The sequence below is a fragment of the Sinocyclocheilus anshuiensis genome, unplaced genomic scaffold, assembly GCF_001515605.1.
Source record: "Sinocyclocheilus anshuiensis isolate Anshui unplaced genomic scaffold, SAMN03320099.WGS_v1.1 scaffold1097, whole genome shotgun sequence".
NCBI lineage: Eukaryota > Metazoa > Chordata > Actinopteri > Cypriniformes > Cyprinidae > Sinocyclocheilus > Sinocyclocheilus anshuiensis.
In genome coordinates, this window is record NW_015555843.1 from 1,176,620 (window position 1) to 1,201,540 (window position 24,921).

General features: G+C 37.7%; 2 protein-coding genes and 1 pseudogene across 4 annotated transcripts in view; 2 read left to right on the forward strand and 1 right to left on the reverse strand.

The window, feature by feature from the left end:
* Window positions 1-5,055: 5,055 nt before the first annotated feature.
* On the forward strand, window positions 5,056-6,455 carry LOC107675538 (uncharacterized; annotated as a pseudogene).
* A 2,074-nt stretch (window positions 6,456-8,529) lies between these two features.
* LOC107675539 (uncharacterized) lies at window positions 8,530-10,081 on the forward strand. The gene is made up of 3 exons (XM_016469930.1): window positions 8,530-8,651; window positions 9,048-9,116; window positions 9,215-10,081. Exons 2-3 carry the CDS (start codon window positions 9,103-9,105, stop codon window positions 9,960-9,962), a joined length of 762 nt encoding a protein of 253 aa, XP_016325416.1. The 5' UTR covers window positions 8,530-8,651; window positions 9,048-9,102; the 3' UTR covers window positions 9,963-10,081.
* A 510-nt stretch (window positions 10,082-10,591) lies between these two features.
* Window positions 10,592-24,921, reverse strand: part of LOC107675566 (hypoxia-inducible factor 1-alpha-like) — a 24,437-nt gene continuing 10,107 nt past the window's right edge. Inside the window, exons 1-15 of one of the 3 annotated variants that reach the window (XM_016469976.1) lie at window positions 23,618-23,892; window positions 23,378-23,523; window positions 22,587-22,671; window positions 22,391-22,503; window positions 22,076-22,275; window positions 20,249-20,355; window positions 20,019-20,166; window positions 19,657-19,910; window positions 18,666-18,862; window positions 18,429-18,533; window positions 18,046-18,278; window positions 17,782-17,884; window positions 15,712-15,820; window positions 15,512-15,594; window positions 10,592-10,657 (exon numbers count right to left, since the gene is read on the reverse strand). In XM_016469976.1, coding sequence (XP_016325462.1) covers window positions 10,637-10,657; window positions 15,512-15,594; window positions 15,712-15,820; window positions 17,782-17,884; window positions 18,046-18,278; window positions 18,429-18,533; window positions 18,666-18,862; window positions 19,657-19,910; window positions 20,019-20,166; window positions 20,249-20,355; window positions 22,076-22,275; window positions 22,391-22,503; window positions 22,587-22,671; window positions 23,378-23,523; window positions 23,618-23,840 — 2,127 coding nt within the window. In that variant the 5' untranslated portion in view covers window positions 23,841-23,892 and the 3' untranslated portion in view covers window positions 10,592-10,636. Of the gene's footprint in view, window positions 10,658-14,670; window positions 15,595-15,711; window positions 15,821-17,781; window positions 17,885-18,045; window positions 18,279-18,428; window positions 18,534-18,665; window positions 18,863-19,656; window positions 19,911-20,018; window positions 20,167-20,248; window positions 20,356-22,075; window positions 22,276-22,390; window positions 22,504-22,586; window positions 22,672-23,377; window positions 23,524-23,617; window positions 23,893-24,921 lie in introns of those variants that run through there. The other 2 variants (XM_016469975.1, XM_016469974.1) reach the window with 2 other exon arrangements.

Genomic DNA, 24,921 nt, shown 5'->3' on the forward strand with positions numbered 1-24,921 from the left:
TACATTTCTGCCATATGTACATTAACTGACTGCCACCACTGATAAGCTACCACTAAATATTGTAGAGACTTAATTTGCTGTAAAGTTGCTTTGCAACGATTTGTATCGTGAAAAGCGCTATACAACTAAACTTGAATTGAATTGAATTGAATCTAAACAGCTGCGCCTCCCGGTGTTGTGTTTGTAAACATGGAGGGGTATATGCGGTAAGTGTTTTTGTTGATGTTTTCATTTTTGCGTCAACCGTTCACATTCATGCAGCATTTTGTCCCAGAGACATCGTATTAGACGACTTTAGACATTTCTTTAGCTGCGTCACAAATTACGCATTATACACTCATACACTATGTAATTATGCACTATGTACACAATCATGTATAGTATGAATTATATAAGGTTATTTTGTCGTTCATAATCTGAGTCTGATAGCCCCTTCACCTTTGGTACGTAATTAAAGCTGCGACAGTTGAGTGCATGAAGTGCCCAACATTCCACACTTCGTTTTTTCGGTTATTTAAGTGCATCATCCGGGTATTTAAAGTGCACTTTTCTTTTTGGAATTTTCAGTGTGAACGCACTACTCGCACTATTTATGCATAAGTACGCGATTTGGGATGCAACTTTTGACTTCCGTAAATAGCGCGGAGTAAATGCTTCATCTGCATCAGAATATTATGATTAGTACAGAGTAGACCTCTTACGTCAACGCATTCTGAACTCGTACGTGCTCATACCGGTAATTTTGTGCTGCGTTTACACCAAAGAAGCAACCCTCCGGTGTCTCTTGAAACCAAAACGGAAGTTACTTAAAGTGCAATTCATCGACTGGCCACTGGACACTGGCTCCAAAAGGGAGTCAATCCCATATACCCCCCATGTTAAAATGCCCAACTTTATAAGAGAAAAAAAAAATGTTTACAGCCTGGTACAAAAAGTTGTTTTGGTCTATATAGCTAATTTTGCCCTTCATGACAACTGTGAAGGGGGTGAATTTTTTTTATAACTCATCCATTTAAATTATTTAAGCCTTAAAGTTCTGCATAATTAAGGGCGTGGCCACTTGAGTGACAGGTGGAGTGCTGCTGCTGTCACCACCGTCAAGCTAGGCGGGCGTGATTTCAGCAACCAGCTCCACCCACATCCCACCTCTTTGCTTATTTTCGATTATCCAGGAGTGACGCGCTGCCAAGATGGCGACATCTGGCTCCGCCTACTTTGGGCTTCAAAAATGCTCTTCAGAAACCTACGTGTGACGTCACGGACACTACGTCCATGTTTTTTTTACAGTCTATGGTTCACACAGAGCGCATTACCTGTACTGACAATGTTACAACGTCTCATACCGGAAAATTTTGGAACGAATTATTTTTGAAAATGTCCTGATCACATGTGCTGTCTGTCAGTTGATTCAAAGATTCTGTCATAATATTCAGAAGGAGTCGACGCCACAACTGCTATAATAATGTAACCTATAGAAAGAATCTGAATGATTATTTTTGCTGGACAAAATCAAAAGATTTGATTCACTGGAATGAATCAAAAATCTTCATTCACAGCTGGCTCTTTTGGGGAGTCTAGTGGCTTGGTATTCAATGTAACCGAAGACACATGGCCAGTCCATTTTTTTATGCCCTTCACTCGCAAACTTCCCTCCGTCTCGTTTACTCGGATGTACGTCATTGATTACGTTGCATGAGTGCCCACTTTTCTCAAACATTTTACACTCATTCTAAATCAGACAGTGTGTTCCAAACGGGATATATCGCCCTCCGAAGGGCACTTCGGAGTGAAAACAATCATGGCCGCCATATTGAAGGGTCGTTCCAAACCAAAGTGCTCAAAACTGGCCACTTCAAAGGGCCCTTCGGAATGAAGGATTTTGAAGGGTACAACTGATGGACACTTCGGGCTCCCATGATCCTTTGTGCAGATTCTTTGCATGATGACGGCACCTCCGTGTGGGCATGTGATGATGACGCAGAAGGGCACTTCAAGAAACAGTTGTTTGGTCCCCTACACCCTTCAACCCTTCGAAGCTCTCACTCCGAAGGGTAAACCCTTTGAAGGGATTAGGGCATAGTAATGAGCCCTTCCGAATGGAATGCAGGGAGAAATTGGTAACTTCGGTCCTGGAGGGCCACTGCCCTGCAGAGTTTAACTCCAATCCTAATCAAACACACCTGCATGTAGCTTTCTTGATCTTGAAGACATTGATTAGCTTGTTCAGATGTGTTTGATTAGGGTTGGTGCTAAACTCTGCAGGACAGTGGCCCTCCAGGACCTAAGTTGCCCATCCCTGTTCTAAATGATTCCTCTGATTCTGAATGGAATGGACTCCAAGCTTTGGAGTTGACTGTCAATGCCTCCCAAGGATCAATCATTCTTGGGACTGATTAGCATTAAGAGCGGCCCTCTTTCAGAATTAGAAATGTGTAACGTTGCTGTACACAGTATTAAGAGTGGATTCAACACAGAGCTATATAGAGCCTTATAAAGATAAAATTGCAGAAGGAATTTTATACTGTGCTTGCTTTTTTTCTCATTACCAAATATTTTGTCTTTCTCAGTCTCTCCTGAACCCTTCTTGGCTAACATATTGTTGTAGTTCAATCATTCTCTCGCACACTTCCCCCCACCAATCTCCTATTTTCATATCTGTGTAATGACAGGTCTGGCTGCGCTTTTGAATTATTTGAGAAAAGTGTTTCCCGGTCTGACTAATGATACAGGATTCGGGAGCTATCAGACAGGGAGAGGCATTTTTCATGGGGGAGAACGTTATTTGCAGCATTTATGCACAGTTAAACAAACCAGATGTAAACAACAACAACAAAAAAAAGCTTCACACACTCTGAATGCACTTAAATGTCACATGAGTCTAATTTCAACCACGACAGCTGGCCTCAGCGTTCAACTCACCTTCCCTGGGGCACCATGGCAGTTTGAGAGAGTGGAACTGTGTGTGGGTGTGTTGTGATGCACACAGTATGACAAGCATCATGTCATTGTCAACACTAATAGAGGAGCAGAGGAGCATGATGCCTCTACTCTCTCTCTCTTTCTGTTCTTCCAGGTGTAGAATCTATCTAATGCTACTGGCTCAAACTGTCATCCATCAACACATATCTTTGGCAGCTCGGTGTTGCTATGGCAACTGCCCCTTGCCAGGCAGAGGTTTTAGATAAAAAGGCGTTCAATGCCAGCTTTCCCCCTGCCCCTTTTCACCCTGGTCGACTTTTCTTTTCTTTTCTTGTTTTGTCTGGTCGTTTCAACCCTCATCTGCTCTTTCTCCTTCTCCTGTCTTTTTTCCTTCTTACATCATCCCATGTTATCCATCCTTACTGATTACCGGACCTTATAAATATTTCTCTCTTTTGATAAATAATTTCATTTAAAAAAAAATCATTCCTGTTTGTTGCTTTAAATCATCTCATCAGAAACACTGAAGGAAAAGAACCGTAAAAGTTATCTTTATTGGCAAGATTTCAGTGAAAAATAATAACCTGATTTCATGAGAAAATATAACTATTTTACAAGGTGGTGATTTCATATGAATTTGTACAACGTGATTCATACAAAAATGTATGATCTTTAGAAAAAAGCGTAACCTAAACCTAACCATCACAGAAATTCATAGAAATCAGCCACCATTTGCCAAAACGTAAAGTAGCTGATAAACCAGCGATAGTGTCGGAGTGGAATAAAGTGATATTTGATTTTCTTTCACTGGAATCAATTTCATACTGGTCAAAAGTAAAAATGGAGGTTTTGTCAGACATTGACCCCTTTTTAGATAGGTCCCAGGATTTCATGTAGGCCCACCTGTTTGCAAAACCTTGGCAAGTCAACATGAACATAAATTACACGTGTAGGCCTAGCTATGGTTTTTACAGAACAAAGCTCACAGCCAGCTGGTGCAGGGCATGGAGTTGTGGGAGTATGATTAGGAATCATGGGACAACTGCTTCCATCTCTGTTATAGAGGAGATCACCAGGTTATTAGGTTATTAATCAGGTTATTGAAGGATGCAGAACTAAACTTACATAAGTAATAATACTAACATTAATAATTGTATGTATGGGGTGTGGTCATTTCTTCCCATGCTAGATGGCAGATTTTCTTCAATGGAGAGATCCAATCCTAATCTCTCTGTCCAGTTGTAAATTGGTTCTATTACCTTGCCACTGTATAATGATAAAATCAGAAATAAAGTTATATTTTTAGATTATTATTCTCTGGCTTGCCAAAAGATGAATGTTCATTTGTTTGATAGATACAGTAGTTTAAACATTAAATAAAGTACAATACAGCTCTATGTGTATATGCTTATTTGAAATAAAAGAATGGTCTTTCTTGTTCTGTTTCTTCTGTTTCTCCCCGCCTATAATGACACATTTGTTTCCCAGAAAGTGAAGCTGATGTTTAACTGAAAGTGAAACTTACTGTGAATCCTGAGCCTGAACTACTAGAAGACAACATTTGACAAAGACAACACGTTTTTCAAAGTTCTCTCTTTTATATGACCACCGAACAAAGATCTACAGTAGGTAAGTCTGTCCAACTGTCTTTTTCCAGATGTTTTAAGTACACAAAATACAGTCAAAATGGATCATCTGTTTAGTATTTTAAAGTGTTGTATTTCTCTAAGAGTTTAAGTCTGATAATATTGAAGAAATTAACATATATATGTCAATCAAATTATAACTATTAAAAAAGTGATTATTAGTGATTATGCTCTTTTAAAGCAAACGGATCTTAAAGAGTCTTAAAGAAGTCTTTAACTTATTTCCAAAAGGAACTAGCACACTAAAAGATATATTTATGCAAACGTCCCATACACACTACATACACACTCACTAAAACAAACTTTTCAAATTACTTCATATTCTAAACAGATATTTAGGTCAAACATTCTGTTGTAATATATGTTAGATAACTATATTACATGGCTATGTGGAATACTTGATTCTGACTGGTTAATTTTATCACCTCAGGGTTATAAAAGTCCCCTGCACTTCTGATCACCCTGTTTATTTTGAGAGAATGGTTGTACATTATTCCGTATAAATGACTGCTGTATCTGATGATAGTGTGGATTATTCCGGTGAAATTTTGGCCTGCTAGAGAAACCTCTCCTCCCTCTCAATGAACACTTCATTGTAAGTACATTAATAATGATCTGCAGAAAAAAAGTTAAACTTTCATTAAATGTATATAAATGTACATATAATTTTTATTTTGTTCCCAAGCTGTTACCCAGATTTTCATCCTAACATGGAAAACATACTGTCTGTGAAGCGTCAACTGAAAGAAAATAACATTTCAGACAGCATCCTTCTCTCAAACTTGGACTGAGAGATTCTTTAGAGACCATCCTCTAAACGAGTACTCAAAATTGGTGGTTAAAGGAGATTACTTTTGTGTACAAATTGGTGGGGATGTCACGTATGTTTTTACCGTAACTTCAGAAGACAACCAAACCTATGTCCATGTCTTTATCCTTGCACGTAATAAAAGAATTTCCATTGACGCCAATCAATTTTACCACCACTCCTGCCAGGATGAGATTAAATCCTGTTTTACACAGGCTCAAGAAGCTGTTACTGATGAGGACCTGACAAGTCTACACATAATATGCAACAGGTTCTCAGTCATGTACTCCACTCGATATAGAGGTCCACGCTCAACTGTGGAAACTAAATGTCGGTTAAAGCTAGAGAACATCACTGCTGAGAGTTTACTGAACAAAAAGGTTTGGTTGCAGAAAGAGAAGCCCACATGTCATGGTTTGATAGCATGTCTAGACCATCTCATTATACAATACCTTACCACACCTGATGCTCCAAAGAGCAACTGTAGTTTCATCATACATGCAGACAAGGAAGTAATGAGAATCACTACAAGTGAACAAGATGAAAGAGAGTATTTTTTGCTCCACAATGGTAAAGGGTGCTCAATGTATCCTCCAGCATGGAAATAGAAACCAGAGGCGTGCACAGGGGCGGGGCGGGCGGGGTTGGGGGTGTCTTTAATCACCAACGCTAAAGTGTCCTTTTGGTCCATTTTGCAATTTCTATGCTATGACAGCACTCCAGAATACCGCAAAATACCCTCACATGCATGGCCTACACTGGACTGTAACTTCAGTCTGTCTGTTACAGTATAGGGTACTTTCATCAGTTAAGGTTTATAGCCCTACCTGAAAACAGAATTTAAAAAAAGTATAACCTTCAAATATTATACCATACAATGCCACTACAGTATATTACAGTACAGTATATTCAATGTGTATCTTGCCTCTTTTTTTTTTTGTGGCAAGCAAATAGATTTACATCTGCATGATACTTTAACTGTGTGCACAGGCAAAAATTATTGTAATAGATTCTGTTATTCTGTACTCAGTTTATTGCTGACATTCATTCATATCAAAATATTGTACAATTGGCTATGTAAATAAACAGCTTGAATCTTTGATATTTGTAAAGCGTTGTTCTTTATTTTGCATGTGTTTTGCCTTCGAAGTTAAAGATCAGTACATCAGATATCACTGTATAAACCAATGTACAACAAAAAAAATCTCTCATCCAAAGAACCCATCCAGAATCTTGCCTCACAACTTCCAGGCCAGCAGCGAGCCACTCTGCTGGGTATCACTGAGTTGTAAAGCTTCTTCAAGCAGACCAGAAAAGCCCTGAGCATCGAGGCTGACAAAATCTCATCGGTTCTGGATCACATGGAGCTAAAGATCACCTGTGGAGAGCTGCACCCCACAAACAGTACCCATCAGTCCCTGCACAACCTCCACCTCTCTAATTTGTAGTCTGGACGAGTCAGCGCTAATGGCGCTATTTGTCAGATCTTGTAAATGTGAATAGGTCTGCCAGATGTTTGTGATCCTCAGACAGTATTACTCTGTCATATCCAAGATCAAGATTGAAGTTGAAAGGTGACTGTGCGTTTGCGGTGGCCGGTCCTAGGTTATGGAACAGTCTTCCCTTATCTGTGAGATGCACATCTTCTGTATATGATTTTAAAGGGGTCATATTATGCGATTTCAATTTTTCCTTTCTCTTTGGAGTGTTACAAGCTCTTGGTGCATAAAGAAGATCTGTAAAGTTGCAAAGACTAAAGTCTCAAATCCAAAGAGATATTCTTTATAAAAGTTAAGAGTCAACCACGCTGCCTCTGCTCACTCAAGCCGGCCTCCGCTCACTCTAGGCCGTGTGTGTGTGTGTGTGCGCGTGTGCGTGTGTGATCCTCACTCATTTAGTGTCATGTTCATTTACCAGTTTGTCTGACAGATATTTTTCAACACTGAACGTAAAGCACAATACAGCTCTGTTTATGTGCTTCTTCGCAGTGAAACTGTGGTCTCTTTTCTGTTTCTCCTCTCCTAACATAGGCGGAGCGTGGCCACAGCGAGTTGGGGCAAAAATGCCACTAAATTGGACGAAAATGCCTCAAGCCGGCCTCCGCTCACTCTAGGCCGCCGCTCACTCTAGGCCTCCGGCCTCCGCTCACTCAAGGCCTCCGTGTGTGACGCTGTGTTTCGTTGTGAAATCGAAACTGCTTTGTTTGGTCTTCCAAAAGAACACAAAATAATGTTCTTTTTAGCAGCATATGACCCCTTTAAATCTAAACTACAGTCTCATCTTTTTATTCTTGCATTTAATTCATTATAATTATTGGTCTCGTTTTAACTTGTTTGTTTTAGTGTATTATATTTAGTATTATTCTTTTTATTTTACCTATCCTCTTTTGTACAGCACAGTGGTCAACTCTTGTGTTTATTTGTGCTTTATAAGTAAATAAATGAAAATGAATGAATGGCGAAAGTCATAGCTAGTATGCAGATTTTGTCAGTCGTCCTTGGCAGATTTCACAGTAATTCACGTGGTAAATGATGGGCACAAACTCCGAATTTTAAGCCTCAAATGGTAAGATCCATTCAGATTGGAGGATATCGTTTTTATTTGTCTAAAACTCATCAGGTTTGAGTGCGCGCGCGTTCGTTGACTGAATTCCGCGAATTCTCTCATCATAAACAAAGCGCAGATGTAAGTACAATGTAAGTAAGAAATTCATTTCACAGTGTAGACAGCTTCAGTGATTAAAACGATATATATATTTTTTTTTAGACTGCTTAAACTCGCGATAGATCAAAGTTAATATGTCACTTTCTGTATAATAATTCACTGTTTGAATAACCTTGGAAAGGAAACGTTTTATAATGATCAATTTCTAATGTTTTTATTAAACTGTAATCACGTTAAATACAAATTCAGTCCCATTAAACATATTTTATTAGCCTACATGACACCCATGTCTGGTCCTTGCCTAAAAAGACAGGGTTTTTATGTTTGTAGTTAATAGATTTGGCTGCTTTTAGCACCCTGGAGTTGGTTCACCCCCTATGTCTCCCAACCCACGTAAGGACTTGTTTATTTCCTGGAAAATGAAAGTAAGGAATCCAGCAAGAGCTTTGAGAAACTTAAACTTACACTGAAATTGTCGGTGGTCCTGCAAGAGCCTGAAAGTAGCCTAGAAAGAAGCGCTGGAACACTACATTTGCTGAAATCACTTTAAAACACGTTTTTATTTCCTCCAAACAGAGTTCTAGCCTTCATTTGACTACTGGACAAAGATCTAGGTAAGTCAGTTCTGCTGTCTTTTTCAGAATAGGCTACACAAACTACAAAACGTTTAGTAGTCTATTTTAAAGTAATTTGAAACGTCTGTTAGATCTGTTAGAACTAACCACACAAAACAACTGATTATTTAAAGCAAAATTATCTTAAAGCTATAAAGAATGATACCTAGGCCTACTTACAAACTGAAAAGGATATATTTTTGAAAAGTTCCCTACAAATGGACCTCTGTAATTTTTGTTTGCACACCCTTCTGCTATATACAGTATAATGAATGTGATTGTTTAATTTGATCACTTCAGGGTTATAAAAGACCCTTACACTTCTGATCACCCTGTATATTTTGAGATAATGACTGTATATTATTTTTCATAAATGAATGTCGTATCTGATGACAGCGTGGATCATTCTGAAGAATTTTTGGCCTGCTGGAGAAACCCATCCTCCTTCTCAATGGACACTTCATTGTAAGTACATTGCTATTGATCTGCAAGAAGAAGTTAAACATTAATTAAATGTATACATTTTCTTTCTTTTTTTCTCTCTCTCTTTCTTTCTTTCCAAGCTGTTACCCCAGTTTTCAACCTGACACAGAAAGCATAATGTCTGTGATGCATGAACTGAAGGAAAAGAACTTAACAGACAACACCCTTCTCTCCAACTTGGACTTTGCTGAGAGATTCTTTAGAGACCACCCTCTAAAACCGTACTCCAAATTGCTAGTCAAAGGAAATTACTCTTGTGTACAAATTGGTCAGAATGACATGCAAGTTTTTAATGTAACATCAGAAAACAACCAAACCTATATCAGTGTCTTTGTCCACGACCCATTTGATGAAGAAATCAAAAAGTCTTTCATTGAGGCCAGGCACTTTTTCAACCACTCCTGCCAGGATGAGATTAAATCCTGTTTTACACAGGCACAAGAAGCTGTTACTAAAGAGGACCTGACAAGATTGCACATCAAATGCAACAGGTTCTCAGTCACGTACGCCACTCGATTTAGCGGTCCATGCACAACTGTGGAAACTAAATGTCAGTTAAAGCTAGAGAACCTCACTGCGGAGGGTTTACTGAACAAAAAGGTTTGGTTGCAGAAAGAGAAGCCCACATGTCCTGGTTTGATAGCATGTCTAGACCATCTCATAAAGCAATACCTGACCACAATCATTTGCAGATGGTACTCCTATAGATTTGTCATCCATGCAGACAAAGAAATGATCAGAATCACTTCATGTAATGAAAAAGAAAAAGAATATGTATTGATACATGATCATGAAGGGGTCTCAATGTTTCCTCCAACACTGCAATAAAAGTTATGACAGCACTCCAGAAAACTGCAACATATTCTGTTGAAATATCTTCATGTGCATTTTTAAAGACTAAAGATTAAAGGAAATCATTATATCCACATATTCACATATATTCATTACTAATTCTAAATTAGTTGAAAATATTGCTAAAGAAATAAACCATACAATGGCATTACCTTTGGAGTACAATACAGTATATGTAATGTGTTTTTTTTTTTTTTGTGGCAAGCAAATGTTTTTTATAGATTTACATTTGCATGATTTCCTACTTCATCTGTGTTCACTGACAAAAATGGTAGATTCTGTCATTCTCTACTCTTATTGTTGACATTCTTTAACATCATAAAAATAGACAATATGTAAATAAACAACTTCATTCTTTGTTATTTGTAGTTCTTTATTCTGCATGTATTTTGCCTTGGATTTTATTAGTTAGAGTGATAATCAGTTCATCGGATACTACTGTATCTGTACTGTACTGTATCTAAACTTTACGAATTTAAAGCATAATAAAACTGCATAAAACATTTAATGTATGTTTGATGAATAATTGTGTGGTTGAATAAATGTTCTCTCTTCTTCTTCAGCACAAAAACTCTCAATTCTAAGTTAAAAATACCAGTTGTTATTACTTATTTAACAGACCTCCATCGGCTGCTCTTTCCATCTGTAGTTCATCGATTCAAGGCCAGTTTCTGTTAAAAGAAAGTGGAACATTATATTCGGTTTCTAATGAAGTGACAAAGAGCTTTTATGAGTTTAACTCGGCTGCATCTGATAAATCACACCACACTGGTCTGGGGCGGGGGGGAATCTAAAGAAAATCTAAATGCAGCATATGCTAACACAAGACTTGAGTACAATATAATTGTTTCCAGGTTTTTTCTCATACTCATAATTAGAGCAATAGATTGTACAGTTACATGAGGCCTTGTGCTGAAGGTCAAGGTTTAGTCCAGTTATTTCACTTAAAACATGTTTTGTTTTTGTCTTTTCTCACTTTGGTCTTTCAAGACTGACTATCATTTGTGTAGATCTGACAGTAAGTTGACGCCCCCTGCTGTCCTGGAGGGATACTGCAATAAAACATTTTCTATCAACTAAAATACCCCATAATCTCACGTTTCAGAAGAACCAGAGGTCAGAGATTTCAATATGTTGCATAACGCAAAATTTTGAATGTCAACAGTTCAACAGTGTCTCATTTGTGACAATTTTATTTATCCTAAGGTGTTAAGAGAACCATTTGAGTCGACTTTATACTGAAAAAAAGTTTTGGGCGAATTCAATTATGTTTCCTGAGCTATGAAAGAGCTAACTCTGAGCAATACAATTTTCCTCCAAGGAGGAATAGGTTAGATACAAAGGGATGAATGATGTAGATATGGAGAGAGAAAGAGATCTGATTTATCACACATCTTCGCTGTGTTTGTGTGTGGCCAGGCGGATATATGAGGTTTTTCTGTTGGTGTGTGTCCATGGAAAACAGTAAAGCTTTCACATGTAGAGGGGTTTTATAACAGGTCCTTTGAGGACAAATAGTTGTGTGTGTGTATATACTTGAGTGTGAATGATCGTGCGTGTATGGGCCCGTGGAAGAAGAGTGATGTGTGGGTAAGTGTGTTTAACAGACGTAAGTGAAAACAGGCCTTCTGGCTGTCCGCTGGAAGAGCTGTGGAAGAGATAGACATCTTCAGTCCATTACACATGCTTTCGCTTAGCATTTGAACGGTATACCATGTGAAGTCATCAACTGCAGGAGACCCATTTGTGAGATTGTGTGTGTTTGCTGTTCCTTTTTCCAGCCTTTCAGCAGATATTGTAATGTATTGATGTGGGATCACTTTGCATTCTGAATCACTCAAACTGAAACTCTGAAACTGTCCACGGTTCATCAAGCTATTTAAAGCTACACTGTATAATTAATGAGAGAGTGCATAAAATCCATCTTTAAAACCGTTTTAACACACTTTGATAAAACTTTTAGAGCTGTCGGGATGGATTTCACAGGAAATTGCATGTCACTTCATATCCATACACAGACAAAAGTAGCAAAAATAAAAACATTTTTTTTACCATGGATCATTCAAACCCCCCGAGAATCACTGGTTGTAAAAGAAACAGAAACCTTTATTTATTTGTCCATCCGCTATGATAATATGTGCCTTGAACCACATTCACCCGCGCAGAGGAGCAGAACCGAAGCACAACCAAAACATGTTCTTCCCCAAGACGCAAGCAGTTTTATTTTTTAGAAAATTTACATTGTTTATAGATATCACATTACTGCTGTTGTTCGGCTGTGATTCAACCACAGGCGCATTGTAGCACAAATTCAAGTGTGTGATATTTTTATTTCATACAACAGTTTAATAAATAAGAAGCAAGCAACTTATGTTATATTGCCACTTTGTCTCAGCCACAGCCAAGCCACTGCAGAATCAGAATCAGCCGCTTCTCCAAGCAACACATAGTAGCCTACTGGTAGTTCGTTCTTGATTTGAACAAATCGATTGAGTGAATGATTCAGTGACTCACAAACAAAGCCAGACACTTGTTGCATTTGTGAGTGAATTGTGCTTTGGAAGAATCGTTTGTGTGAATGATTCAGTGACTCACTCATAAAGGCAGTCCCTCTTCACTGCCCGCTGGTGTAATAATGTGACCTGCAAGAGTCACTGTAAAAAAAAGTGATACAAACAATGAAGAACTGTTTTATAATATCAGCCAATGCAGAACGCAGCAGTTCAGTTGAACAACAATCAGTCATATATTTTAAAAATGATTTTTCGAAGTTGTAAATACAACAAAGATTATAGGAGTATGTTTTACAAGAAAATAATATTTCAGTTTTTCTACTGAAACATGTAACATTTAATTCAATGTATTACTTTCTGTTTCTTTGTACTTGTTTGAGAAATTTACTAGCAAATAGCAATATGGGAGTGAAAATTGTTTCTATACCATTTTTTTTTAAGTGTACCCTAACAAACCTGCTGCTCCTGCTGAGGAAAGATGGTCTTTATTGTGAACGATCAGCCTTGCTGAACATGTTTATGAGAACAAACTGTTAAATAGAAAAACAGTCCTTTTCCTGCCTCCAGAAAACTGGTCGGTGTTTGATTAAAGTGCAACAGTCCATAGAAACTGAGAACAGCCCTCTCCATAGCAACAAAAGCAAGAATCACAGGATTTTCCCTCTAATTCAATGAGGGCCATTCACTCAACCTGGATGACAGACACAGATACAAAATGCTGTGTATAATGTTACCAAGGAATAAAGCCATTCGCCATGAGTAAGTATTTTCCCACAGAAATGTGGAAGGGACCTTCTGAGGTTTTGTGTGTATGTGTGTCTCGCACGGCACATAAAGAGCCCATGCAGCGTCCTGAGCGATGAAGTAAGTCCTTTGGCAAGGCCACCAGTAATTAAATACAGTTCTTGTTCTGTGTTGTGTTGAGCACATACACATGCATACTGTTACAGATGCTCTTGACTCATTTGTGAATGTACTGTTTATTTACAGAAGGGTTTGGTTTAGTGGTGTAGAGAATGGAAAAAGGCCTAACACAATAATAGGTGAAATTACATTTGTTTAAACTATGATTTGTTTCTAGACTAAGGTATTTAAGAGTTTACATATAGGAACTGTTCCATGTATATTGCAGTAAAAAATGTAAAGACTTAAACTAAATATTCATATGCACTTTAAATCAGTTTAGGGTTGATTGGAGTGCACTGCACCACCAAAATGTTTTACACATAAAACGTGTGAAATTACTGTCCAGTAAAGGTCAAAGTTTGACAATGGATTTAATTATAGAAACAATAAGCTGGGCTTATGGGCTTTTTTTTCCCATTTACTTCAGCTTCTGTTCTTACTAGCATTTAAGTTGGTATAGTTTATATAGTATAGTATAACAATTAATCTTTTAAGCATGTTTTTGAAAACAGAGTAATTTGATCTGGGTTTCAGTTATCATCTCAGCTTCTTTGTCTTTTTGTTTTGGGGTTAAATATTCTTAATAATTTTTTCTTCTAATGTGCTCTTCTAATTGCCAATTTAATTATGTGGATGCAACTGTGTTTTATTTACTTCAATGTTAAATTCTACATCATTTTATATTTTTCTCCACTCTGTATATGACTTCATTGCACTTTACAATTAAGCTACACCTTATATTTTAAACCTTTTTGTATATATCGTTGTATACCCATTGAAGTGAACTATAATGTATAAAATGTTTATTTATAATAAATGCCATTCTTTTGAACTTGTAAAGAATCTTGAAAAAAGTTTCTATAAAAATATCAAGCAGCACAACTGTTTTCAATGTTGATAATAATAAGAAATATTTCTGATATGCTGAGCAACAAATCAGCATATCAGAAAGATTTCGGAAGGATCATGTGGGGTAAGTAGAAAGCAGTTAATTGTTAAATTGCAATAACATTTCACAAACTTTGATCAAATACATGCAGTCTTGGTGAGTATAAAAAACGTTTAAAGGGTTTACTGACCCCAAACGTATGAATGGGCTATTTTTTATTAATTAATTTATTTTTGAAGGCTTTAAATTAAAACCGTACATTGACATCTAAAGCTGAATGTTGTTGAAAAACCTTTTTTATTTGTCACAGACATTACAATTGTCCTAAAGACAATGTGACACGACACAGAAGAACAAGAAAAACACACAGCGGCAAAGCTCACACACTAGGCATTGTACAATATCTTATGCCTCCTATATGCCACTGTTAATGTAACACGGGAAACTCATAGGGAACACTAGAGAACATTTTAACTTGTCAATGCCCTAGATATATTTAGAGATTTAACTAAGTAGAAATCTCTAACAATAATAATAACAGTGAGTAATACTTTCAACATTAAGGTAGTTTTAGGTAGTAATGTGGATCGCTCTACCAATGCTGACTACTCTCAAATGCTGTATAATATATCGAACGAATTAAAATAACAGCCACTTTAGACATTTCACAACATTTACACATTTATATCCATGTTTTCATGTGGGACACATAGAGACCTGAACAAAGAAAACACTTAGACATACCTTGAAAGTAATTATAAAAACAGCAGTGCTAATAAAATAACATTATCTGAAAGCTGCAGGTAAATTCATGTCATTTGTGCAAGAATAATCTATGCAGTTGTCACACAATACAATCTTATATAGAATAGAATATATATATTATCTTCTCTGTGCGTATTTCTAACCTGTAAGAGCACAGCTGATAACTGCTCTACGAATTCTGTTTTTCCCCCATTGATTATTATTTATTAGTTTTTGCTTTTTTATGTCCAGCTTGTATTTACCATCTACTCATTAGAAGCAGAAGCATCCCAGCTGTTTTGATTGCTCACCACTGTTTCTTTGTGATGGAAGTTCATCCATAATGCCACTGATATCTCCCTAATCATGGGAAAACACAAGTATGGCTTTTTTTTTTAAATAACTAAGTCCAAGGCACACAATAGCTCCTCCCCCTGTAGCAGGTGCTGCCGCCCAGTCACAGGTGCATTTACCTCACAGTCGTAACGGGTAAGCTGGGGGAGGGGCATCATTATGGCTCCACCCTCTGATCTGCTCAATAACCTACTCGCAACATCTGTGTAAAAAAACAGAGAAAGAGCAATTAGTCACTGTACAACCATAAAAACACAACTGATCTCCCAATATTCACAAAGGTTTCACACACTGACTCGTGGTCTCCATGGTGACATACCAGATGGCAGCAACAGTATCGTGGCGTGACAAAGACCTTCTGATGATGAAGCATCTGATTTTCTGATCCTTTTCTCTGGAAAATCATTCACCACCTGCAGCACAGAACCCTGGGAGAAAACACCATCAACAGTCACTCATAAACTCTCCTTGCACACATGAATAAAATATAACAATCATTTAGGCCTACTATTAATTGTAGATAAGTGTATTTATTTGTCTGAATGTCTGATTTAAACACCCGAATGGGATTTACTTTGCTATAATGCCCAGCTGACTGCACATTATTCTGCTTAGAACATGACTTATTACCAAACAAATAAACATTTGGACACTAATGTACGACTCCTGTCCATCAATTAACGCCTTGTGAGGCAAAAAGCTGTGTGTTTGTAATAAGCAAATCTATCATTAAGCCGTCTTAACTTTAAACTGTTCCTTCTGGTGAAAATACCAGTCCATAATCCATATTAACACTTCCTTAAGTGAAAAAGCCTATGTCCTGTTGTCCTCTCACATCAAAATCCACCAACATATTTGTTTAGAACTGTTTTGGATTGTTTTTACTTGTAAACAGTGCTTGATCTGTGCATATTTCTCTCAAGACAACTTTTTCACTGATGAAAGCAATTTTATGCATAGAGGAGGTAATTTAGCTGGAAGTGACAGTTTGAAGTTAAAACGTCCTGATGGATTTTATTTCTTACAAACATGCAGCTTTTCACTTCATAAGATGTTAATTGATGGACTGGAATCATGTGAATTAAAGGATTAGTTCAAAATTTAAAAAAGTTAAAAATTTCCTGATAATTTACTCGCCCCATGTCATCCAAGATGTTCATGTCTTTCTGTCTTCAGTTGAAAATAAATTAAGGTTTTTGAGGAAAATGTTCCAGGATTTTTCTTCATGTAATGGACTTCAATGGTGGCCAACGGGTTGAAGGTCCAAATTGTAGCTTCAAAGGATTCTACACGAAGGTCCAAATTGGAGCTTCAAAGGATTCTACACGATCCCAGCCGAGGAATAAGGGTCTTATCTAGCTAAATGATCTGTCATTTTCTAAAAAAAAAAAAAAAAAATGTATATACTTTTTAACCACAAATGCTCGTCGATGTGCGTCCACAAATTCACGCATTACATAATCACGTTGGAAAGGTCACGCACGGTTAGCTCTGGTTTCGTCTGTGTACTCCAGTTCAAAAAGGTAGGGTAGGGCGAAAAACTCATTTTCTCCTCCAACTACATCGTTATTTTACCTTTTTTTGTAAAGGGCATTTTACTTTCTTTGCACTTTCGCTTTTTAAACACTGGGTCGGTACTTCCGCTACATCACGCGTGACCTTTCCAACGTGTCTATGTAATGTGTGAAGTCGAGCTAGTGCAAGATGAGCATATGTGGTTAAAAAAGTATATAATCTTTTTTTGAAAATGATCAATCATTTCACTAGATAAGACACTTAATTCCTCGGCTGGGATCATGTAGAGCCCTTTGAAGCTGCATTGAAACTGCAATTCGGACCTTCAGCCCATTGGCCACCATTGAAGTCCATTATATGAAGAAAAGTCCTGGAATGTTTTCCTCAAAAACCTTAATTTCTTTGCGACTGAAGAAAGAAAGACATGAACATCTTGGATGACATAGGGGTGAGGAAATTATCAGGAAATTTTTATTCTGGAAGTGAACTAATCATTTAATTTTGAATCATTGTGATGTTTTCATCAGCTATTTGGACTGTCATTCTGACAGAATCCATTCACTGCAGAGAATCCATTACATCCAGCAAGTGATGTAATGCTAAACTTCTCCAAATCTGTTCTGATGAAAAAAAAAAACTCATCTAGATTTTGGATGACCTTAGGGTGAGTAAATTCTCAGCAAATTTTCATTTCAGATGTAATGAGGTCATGAGGTGTATGTTTAAAGAGTATTTTACAATGGCGAGGTTCTGCCAATCACAATCAAGGAACTATCTGTTTTATAAACAAAGATAGGACATTGAAGTGAATGACCACTCAGAATCAAGTATTCCAGAGAGGTATGCATTAATACACACTAAAGTTCAGGCATACCAGCCTTATTGCTTCAGACAAAGGTATGGTCTCCAGTTTCCTCTTGAGTAGCTTTGGGTTTGTCTGACATTTAGAAGAAATATCGCTGTCTTGAATAATTTCTCTAGAGAGTTACAGAAAGAAACAGGAAGAGAGACAGAAAGAGGAAGGCAACAGAAAACAGATTGTTCTTCAATAACTGTATTTATTTGTTCATCTGTTAAGCGTTTGTTTGCAGCACAAATCTGATCAACAATGTGTGTCTATCTGTAGATGAAGTCTCACCTGCTGTTGCCCTGCTTTGTGGTTCTAATGTTCTGTGGAACGGTGTCACAGGACACTAAGTCTGGAGGGGCTGCTGGGAGAGCAGGGGCAGTTTGTGTGCTGCTGGAGGGGGTCAGTTCAAGCACTGAACCTGGGCTGGAACACATCGATTCAGCTGGAGAAACAGTCCGCAGCTGGAAATCATCATCCATGGGAATGTATGGAGCTAACATCTCCAGGTCCAAACCCACTCCCTAAAAAAATCATCATAAGTAACAGCACTAAACGAACACATAAGGGTGCAGTACATTTTTATGTTATGTTGGTTGTTATGTTCATCATGGACTTATATACTGACATCTGTGTGGATGCAGAAAGTTTGAACTTCATTTTAAGTCATCTACCTGTGTATTAAAGGGTGTTTTGGCCTCTATATCCATGGAAAATAGTCTTTCCACATGATCCGGTTTTAGCTGGTCACTTAATTCTGAATCCACAAGGAGATCAACCTGTACATGAACAAACAACCAATCCAAAGTCACATTAAATATGCACTCTTTATAAAGAGTAAACTAGAAAAAGTATATCAAAACATTTGTAAAGTATGAGGAAATGCACTGTAATTTTTGACTAGATTCGACCTGGGATCTGGAAGAATCAGGAGTCAAAGATTGTGGGAAGGGGAAGTAGTCAGGTTGTAGATGGGCTGTGGAGGCATCATCATCATTTAGGGAGGAGTAGGGAGGAGAGAGGGGTGAGAGGGGTAGCAGGGCACTTGAAGAGGGCAACATAACATCATTGTAGAGAGGAATTTCTGTCAACACAGAGATTGCGGAGTCTGCAAGAAATTAACATAATGACGTTAAAATCCTCCGTACTTTCTTATAAATAGTCAAAATATATATACAATTCATATATTAATTAATTGTGAGCCATTCACATTAATAATGTTTATACTGCTTAATAATGTTTCTTGTTTTAAGAACAGTGAGTGATAGTATTATACAAAAAGGCAAGAGTCTGGAACTGTAGTTTAATCAAAGCCAATCCTTTTTTCTAGAAGCTGTTTAATGTTGGAGGTCAAACATTAGGATCATCAGGATGAACCTCTTTCTTGATTCATTATTTGATTATGCTGCCAAAAAGTAGGATATTTTTTTATATATAAAATCGGCTTAAAATTGTAAAATAAACACTTTTGATGCAACTTGCTTTAATGATGAAATGCTGGGAGGTCACATAACAACAATGTAGCATATGACTGTTTGCCTAAATTGAAATATTGCTGCATACTGTATCCATTTATTTTGCAATACTGAAGTAAGTTATTATCTGTGAATGTGAGAGACTTCTGTTTCATTAGCCACTATATGTAAAGACTTTTTTTTTTAAATAACAAGGTGCACTAAACAGTAAAACTACTATAATAAATTAAAATATTATCATAACAAATACCATTTTACAATATCAATCAGCATAACGGGCTGATTTTGTATAGATAAAATATGAAAAGACACAGAATTTACTGCAGGCTGAAATTGTGTGAATGGCCCTGAAACGTCCATAATTGATGGTCTCATGTCAAGAACAACTAATAAATCTGATTTAGATAAGTCATTGTGCCATTCAAACCTGTGCTGGTGATATCCAGTGTGAGGACAGGGTCTACTACAGTCAGTGCCTCTGGCTTCCCCTTCAGGCTGTCGTGTAGCTCCTCTCTCACACACTCTTCTTTCTTCTCATCCTTTGCCTTTGCCTCCTCTTTCAACTCTGCCACAGTCACTTCAGTCCCGAGTGACTCCTCATGGTGTTCTTCCTGTTCCTGTTTTAATTTTGTGCTGTTGGTTTGTTGAAGGGACATGATTTGTTTGGGCTGTTCAATGCCACTGCAGAGTAAGAAAGGATGAAAATAATGCCACTTATACATACAAGCACATATTGGTATTTAGGTCGACACACGCATTTTAATGCACACTTAGTGTGTGAAGTCCCACCTGAGGATGTAGTTAACACAGACCACACACTGTGGCTGAGAGTTTTTACTGTTATATATCACAGTGGCTTGAGTCTCTGCCCAAGCAAACCCTCCTGCTTTAGCCAGCAGCCGGTACTGTCCAGTACATACTTGTCCCTTCACAAACACTGCAAAGAGAGAAATATATAAAGCATTATGATATATCTTCATTTAGATTTATGTAAGTGAACTGCATTTATATGACCTTACAGTTGTGGTGTGCTTTGGTCATGTGGTCAGAATCCAGCGCGTGATAGTATTCATACACAGAATGGTGCAACAGATCCACTGGATCAAAACCCAACAGCTCTGTGATCCTGCAAACACACACAAGTTGCAAGTTCTGTGATGCTGCGCTTTTCACAAGTTACCACTAGATGGCGAAGAAATCCAGGCCATAAGTCCGGATATTCAGTCCACAGACTCTCTCAGCATCTGAACATGCATACTTCCTTACTAAATATTAAGTCCAAATATTTATTAGTCCTGAAAGAGTAGGCAAAATGCCCAGATTACCTGAAATTTTGCTATAAGTTTGATTGCATCATATAATAATTGCTGTTAATAGTGTTCATCGTCTGTTTGATTCTGTGTTTAATTGATTTTTCCGTACATTTCTGCCATATGTACATAAACTGACAGTCACCACTGATAAGCTACCACTAAATATTGTAGAAACTTAATTTTCTGTAAAGTTGCTTTGCAACGATTTGTATCGTAAAAAGCACTATACAAATAAACTTGAATTGAATTGAACTGAACCCACTTCACATGATTCTGAAGATTTTGAGGCAAGTTCTTCACTGAATATAGTACAAACTAAATTTAACAGAATTTTCATTTTGTTATTATTTTTATTCTTTCTAGTTTGAAATAATGACATTATTCATAATTATGTTATTCTACAGACAGTCTTAGTTTTTAAGACTGTACACACGAAATCTTTTTTTTAAAAAGGTTTATACATCTGATAATACTGATAATAATCTGCAGAAAAAAAGACATGCTGTAAACTTTATAGAATGTAAATATTTTCAAAATAATATTTTAAATAGCTTTAGGTTTAATACAGACACAAGGAAAGCTTTAAAAATAAATACAATAATGTAAATAATATAATATAAAAATATATACACTACCTTTCAATAGTTTGGGGTCAGCAAGATTTTTTTATGTTTTTAAAGTCTCTTATGCAATACACAATACACAGCACAATACAATAAAAACTGTAATATTGTGAAAAATTGTTACAATATATAAGATAACTGTTTTCAGTTGTAATATATATTTAAAATGTAAAGTTGACTTTTCAGTAGCCATCACTCCAGTCTTCAGTGTCACATGATCCTTTAAGAAATCATTCTAATATGTTGTTTCATTGGAAACTATGAAACACTTTCTTTCCGACACCAAACTACTGAAAGGTAGTGAATATATTTTTATAATATATTATTTACATTATTGCATTTATTTTTAAAGTTTTCATTTTCACTGTATTAAATCTAAAACTATTTAAAATAATATTTTGAAAATATTTACATGAATAGAAAGTTCAAAAGAACAGAATTTAGGAGTCTTTGGTTCTTAAGTCATTTAATTTCTTTCAAACAATTTCTTAATTTCTTACTGAGCCTAAAGATTTGGACTACAGAACATAAAAATAATTAATTTTAGAAACAAAAAGTTGTCTTTATATTTCATGCTTAATATTTTTCTCACAGAGGTTGTATATATATATATATATATATATATATATATATTCGGGGGAGAAATCTGACACGTTGGCATTTTAATTTTTAAAAAAGTATAATTTTTTTTAATTCTATGTAATTAAAAGGTAAGGGATATACAGTAAGTATCGCTTTTGATTCATCCTCTTTTCTACACCTTGCTTCACTTCTGTTTCAGTTTGTGTCCACCCTATAAAAAATGTTGCTCAGATGTTAAGATGTTGCTGCCGTCAGCATATAAGCACTGAAGTTTGTGCTGAGTGGGGCAGGTGTTATTGTACAGCACTCAGATGTGCTGGGACTTTACCTCTCATCGCAATAGGTGAAGCGCATATCTAAAGTGTGGCGGCTGAGAAATGTTCTAGAATCCAGAGGAGCCTCAATGTTCGCCGGGTGGGGAATAGACTCACAGATGAGCACCAGGTACGCTGAACACACATTTTTTTCCTCACACACACCCTTCTTGATGCCATCTGTTGTGTGGATATGGCCCGAACAGCGCAGCACCTGTCAGAAAGAGAGGCTGATAGGGATAAATATGGATCCAGTTTCACTGTGTAGATGCTTTCAGAGTGACGTGCAGTCACATGGTCAAAAGTGAAGCACAAGTAAGGGGTGGTACCTTCCAGGAGGCAGATTTGACATTGACAGTGCGCCCTCTGCTTGTCAGTGTACATTTCATCCTCAACAGAAAACTTCTGTTTGTGTGCTGCTCCTTCGCTTTCTTAGACAGACCTAAATGTGGGAAAAGGGAGAGAGATGAGCGTGAGTGATCATGATTGTGACTGAGACAGAGAAAGAAAAAGAGAGAATATTACCAGTCCTGTGTGCCAGCATTTCTCTGAGCTCCTCATGGTCACATGGATGAGTATACTCAAACACACTGTATCCAGTAAGGTCGATCTACAGGGGAAAAAAATGGTTTAATACACATGAATCATGTTATTATTCAAATTTCCATGACCTGGATACATATCCATAGCCACATTAGTGATTCAATTTGACATCAGACAGTTTGCATTTTACAATGAAATGTAATAACTGATTACAACTGCTACAATAATACCCAATGTGTACAATTACTACAATAATACCCAATTTCTTACCCAAAATATTATTATTACGCCTACAATTGTAAAGCCTGGCATATTGTTTTACTTTTACTGTCCAAACTATTCAAACCGTTACTCATGCACTACTGTTCAAAAGTCTGGAGTCAGTAAGATTTAAAAAAAGAAAAAATGCTTTTATTCAGCAAGGACATATTAAATTGACCAAAAGTGACAGCAAAGATACTTTCTATTCATCAATGAATCCAGAAAAAAAAAGTATCAAGGTTTTCATTAAAATATTACACAGCATAACGGTTTTCAATATTGATAGTAATAAGAAATGTTTTTCGAGTACCAAATCAGCATATTAAAATGATTTCTGAAGGATATATATGTCAAACTGAATTGAGACAAACTGTAACCAAATTTCAGATTTTCATAATGTTGTTGATGCATTGTAACATTCATAACAATGATCATAATCAAATCTAATTATTGTCAGTTCATGTTTTGAAACTAGCACAAAAAAAAGACTTTCAATGTGAGTTGGAACTCACCTGAGGAAGGCCCAGACACTTGCTGATACTCTCTGACAGGTAGACGATGTCGCCATCAGCAGAAAGAACCATGAGAAACCCGTCCAGAGCTTTGAGATATGAACTGTTCCACTGAGAGTCTAATTCAGACTCCACGTCCAGTATATCTAAAGAGAGATAAGAATGAACACATGCTGTCAGTAACAAACACAGCAGACCTACCAAATGAAACTCGCCTAACATTTGTCCCATCTCTCTAACCTGTGTTCAGTAGTTTACGCAGGCGCAGGTAACTGAGTGCGAGTCTCATGACCGATGCTTTATCCAGGTTAGAGGTGACACTGTGGGGGAGGGGCAGTTCTCTGGCCAGTTCATAAAACACCTCTGACTCTTTTCCTCTCCGACAACGCGCCGCATCTCTGGATTTCTCCTTCCTTCGCTCTGAACTCACCCTATAATGAACACATACACAAATATAATCCATAATAAGGAGCTGTGCTGTCAATGCCTTCAGCAATACACACCTGTACGCTATGAAAAACCCATCATAGAGGTTTAAAATGCACACATAAGTTTCACAGTGTATAAGCCAGCTGCAAACATTAAGCAAAGGTGCAGTCGAGCAAGCAAACTCAGAATGCTGAAAAAATATTGACAACATGAGATGATATTACATTCTAGGGCTTCTGTTTTGGATAAACAATAAACAAACAATAATGTATTATAATGTGTGAATCTGTATTGTGGAGTGCTGTGTAATTTTGTGTTATGTAGGATCAATCAGGGCAGTTCCCCTTCAGTAAGTCACGTTCGACGCTATGTCAGTCGTGACTGACGAATTGGGATCTCGCCCAAGAGCCCAATCACCTTCGAGTGTTAACTAAACAAGCCAATGACAGTTGGCGTGCGTGTTTCGCCATGCGCACCCCGCCCCGCAGCGCGGGTATAAAAGGAGAGCGCGTGCAAACGCACATCAGCTTTTCGCTTCGGAGCCGAGCCTTCTAGGACGAATCTCCGCGAGTGTCTACAAAGAGACAGCCTAGCGTTGGTGTTACGGCGCGTCAGCGGGGGTTGCCATTCAGTGCTGCTCATCTTCGGCGCGCTGCAGCTGCCATTCTGCGGTCTCGCCGCAACCTCCCCTGGGCACTTCAGCGCTCTCTCTAAAAGAGTGTTTCCTTTTTTTCCTAAAAGAGCAAATATCTAAAAGAGCTCCACGAGCGACGGGCGTCTTTTTAAAGCCTTCCGTCCAGGGCCTGTAAGTTCTCGTCCGCTCTGACGGCTAAGGCTTACAGTGCTACTGGACAGGCCGCTTCCGCCCTGCACGCCATGGCCCTCCTTCAAGTCCACCAGGCCAAGGCGTTGAAGCAGTTGCACGAGGGTGGTGCTGACCCAGGTGTGCTGCAGGAACTGCGCATGGTGACAGACCTCGCACTTAGGGCGACGAAAGTCACGGCGCGGGCCCTGGGTCAGACAATGTCCACATTGGTGGTCCAGGAGCGCCACCTATGGCTGACCTTGGCGGATATGAGGGAGGCCGACAAGCATCGCTTCCTGGACTCCCCGAT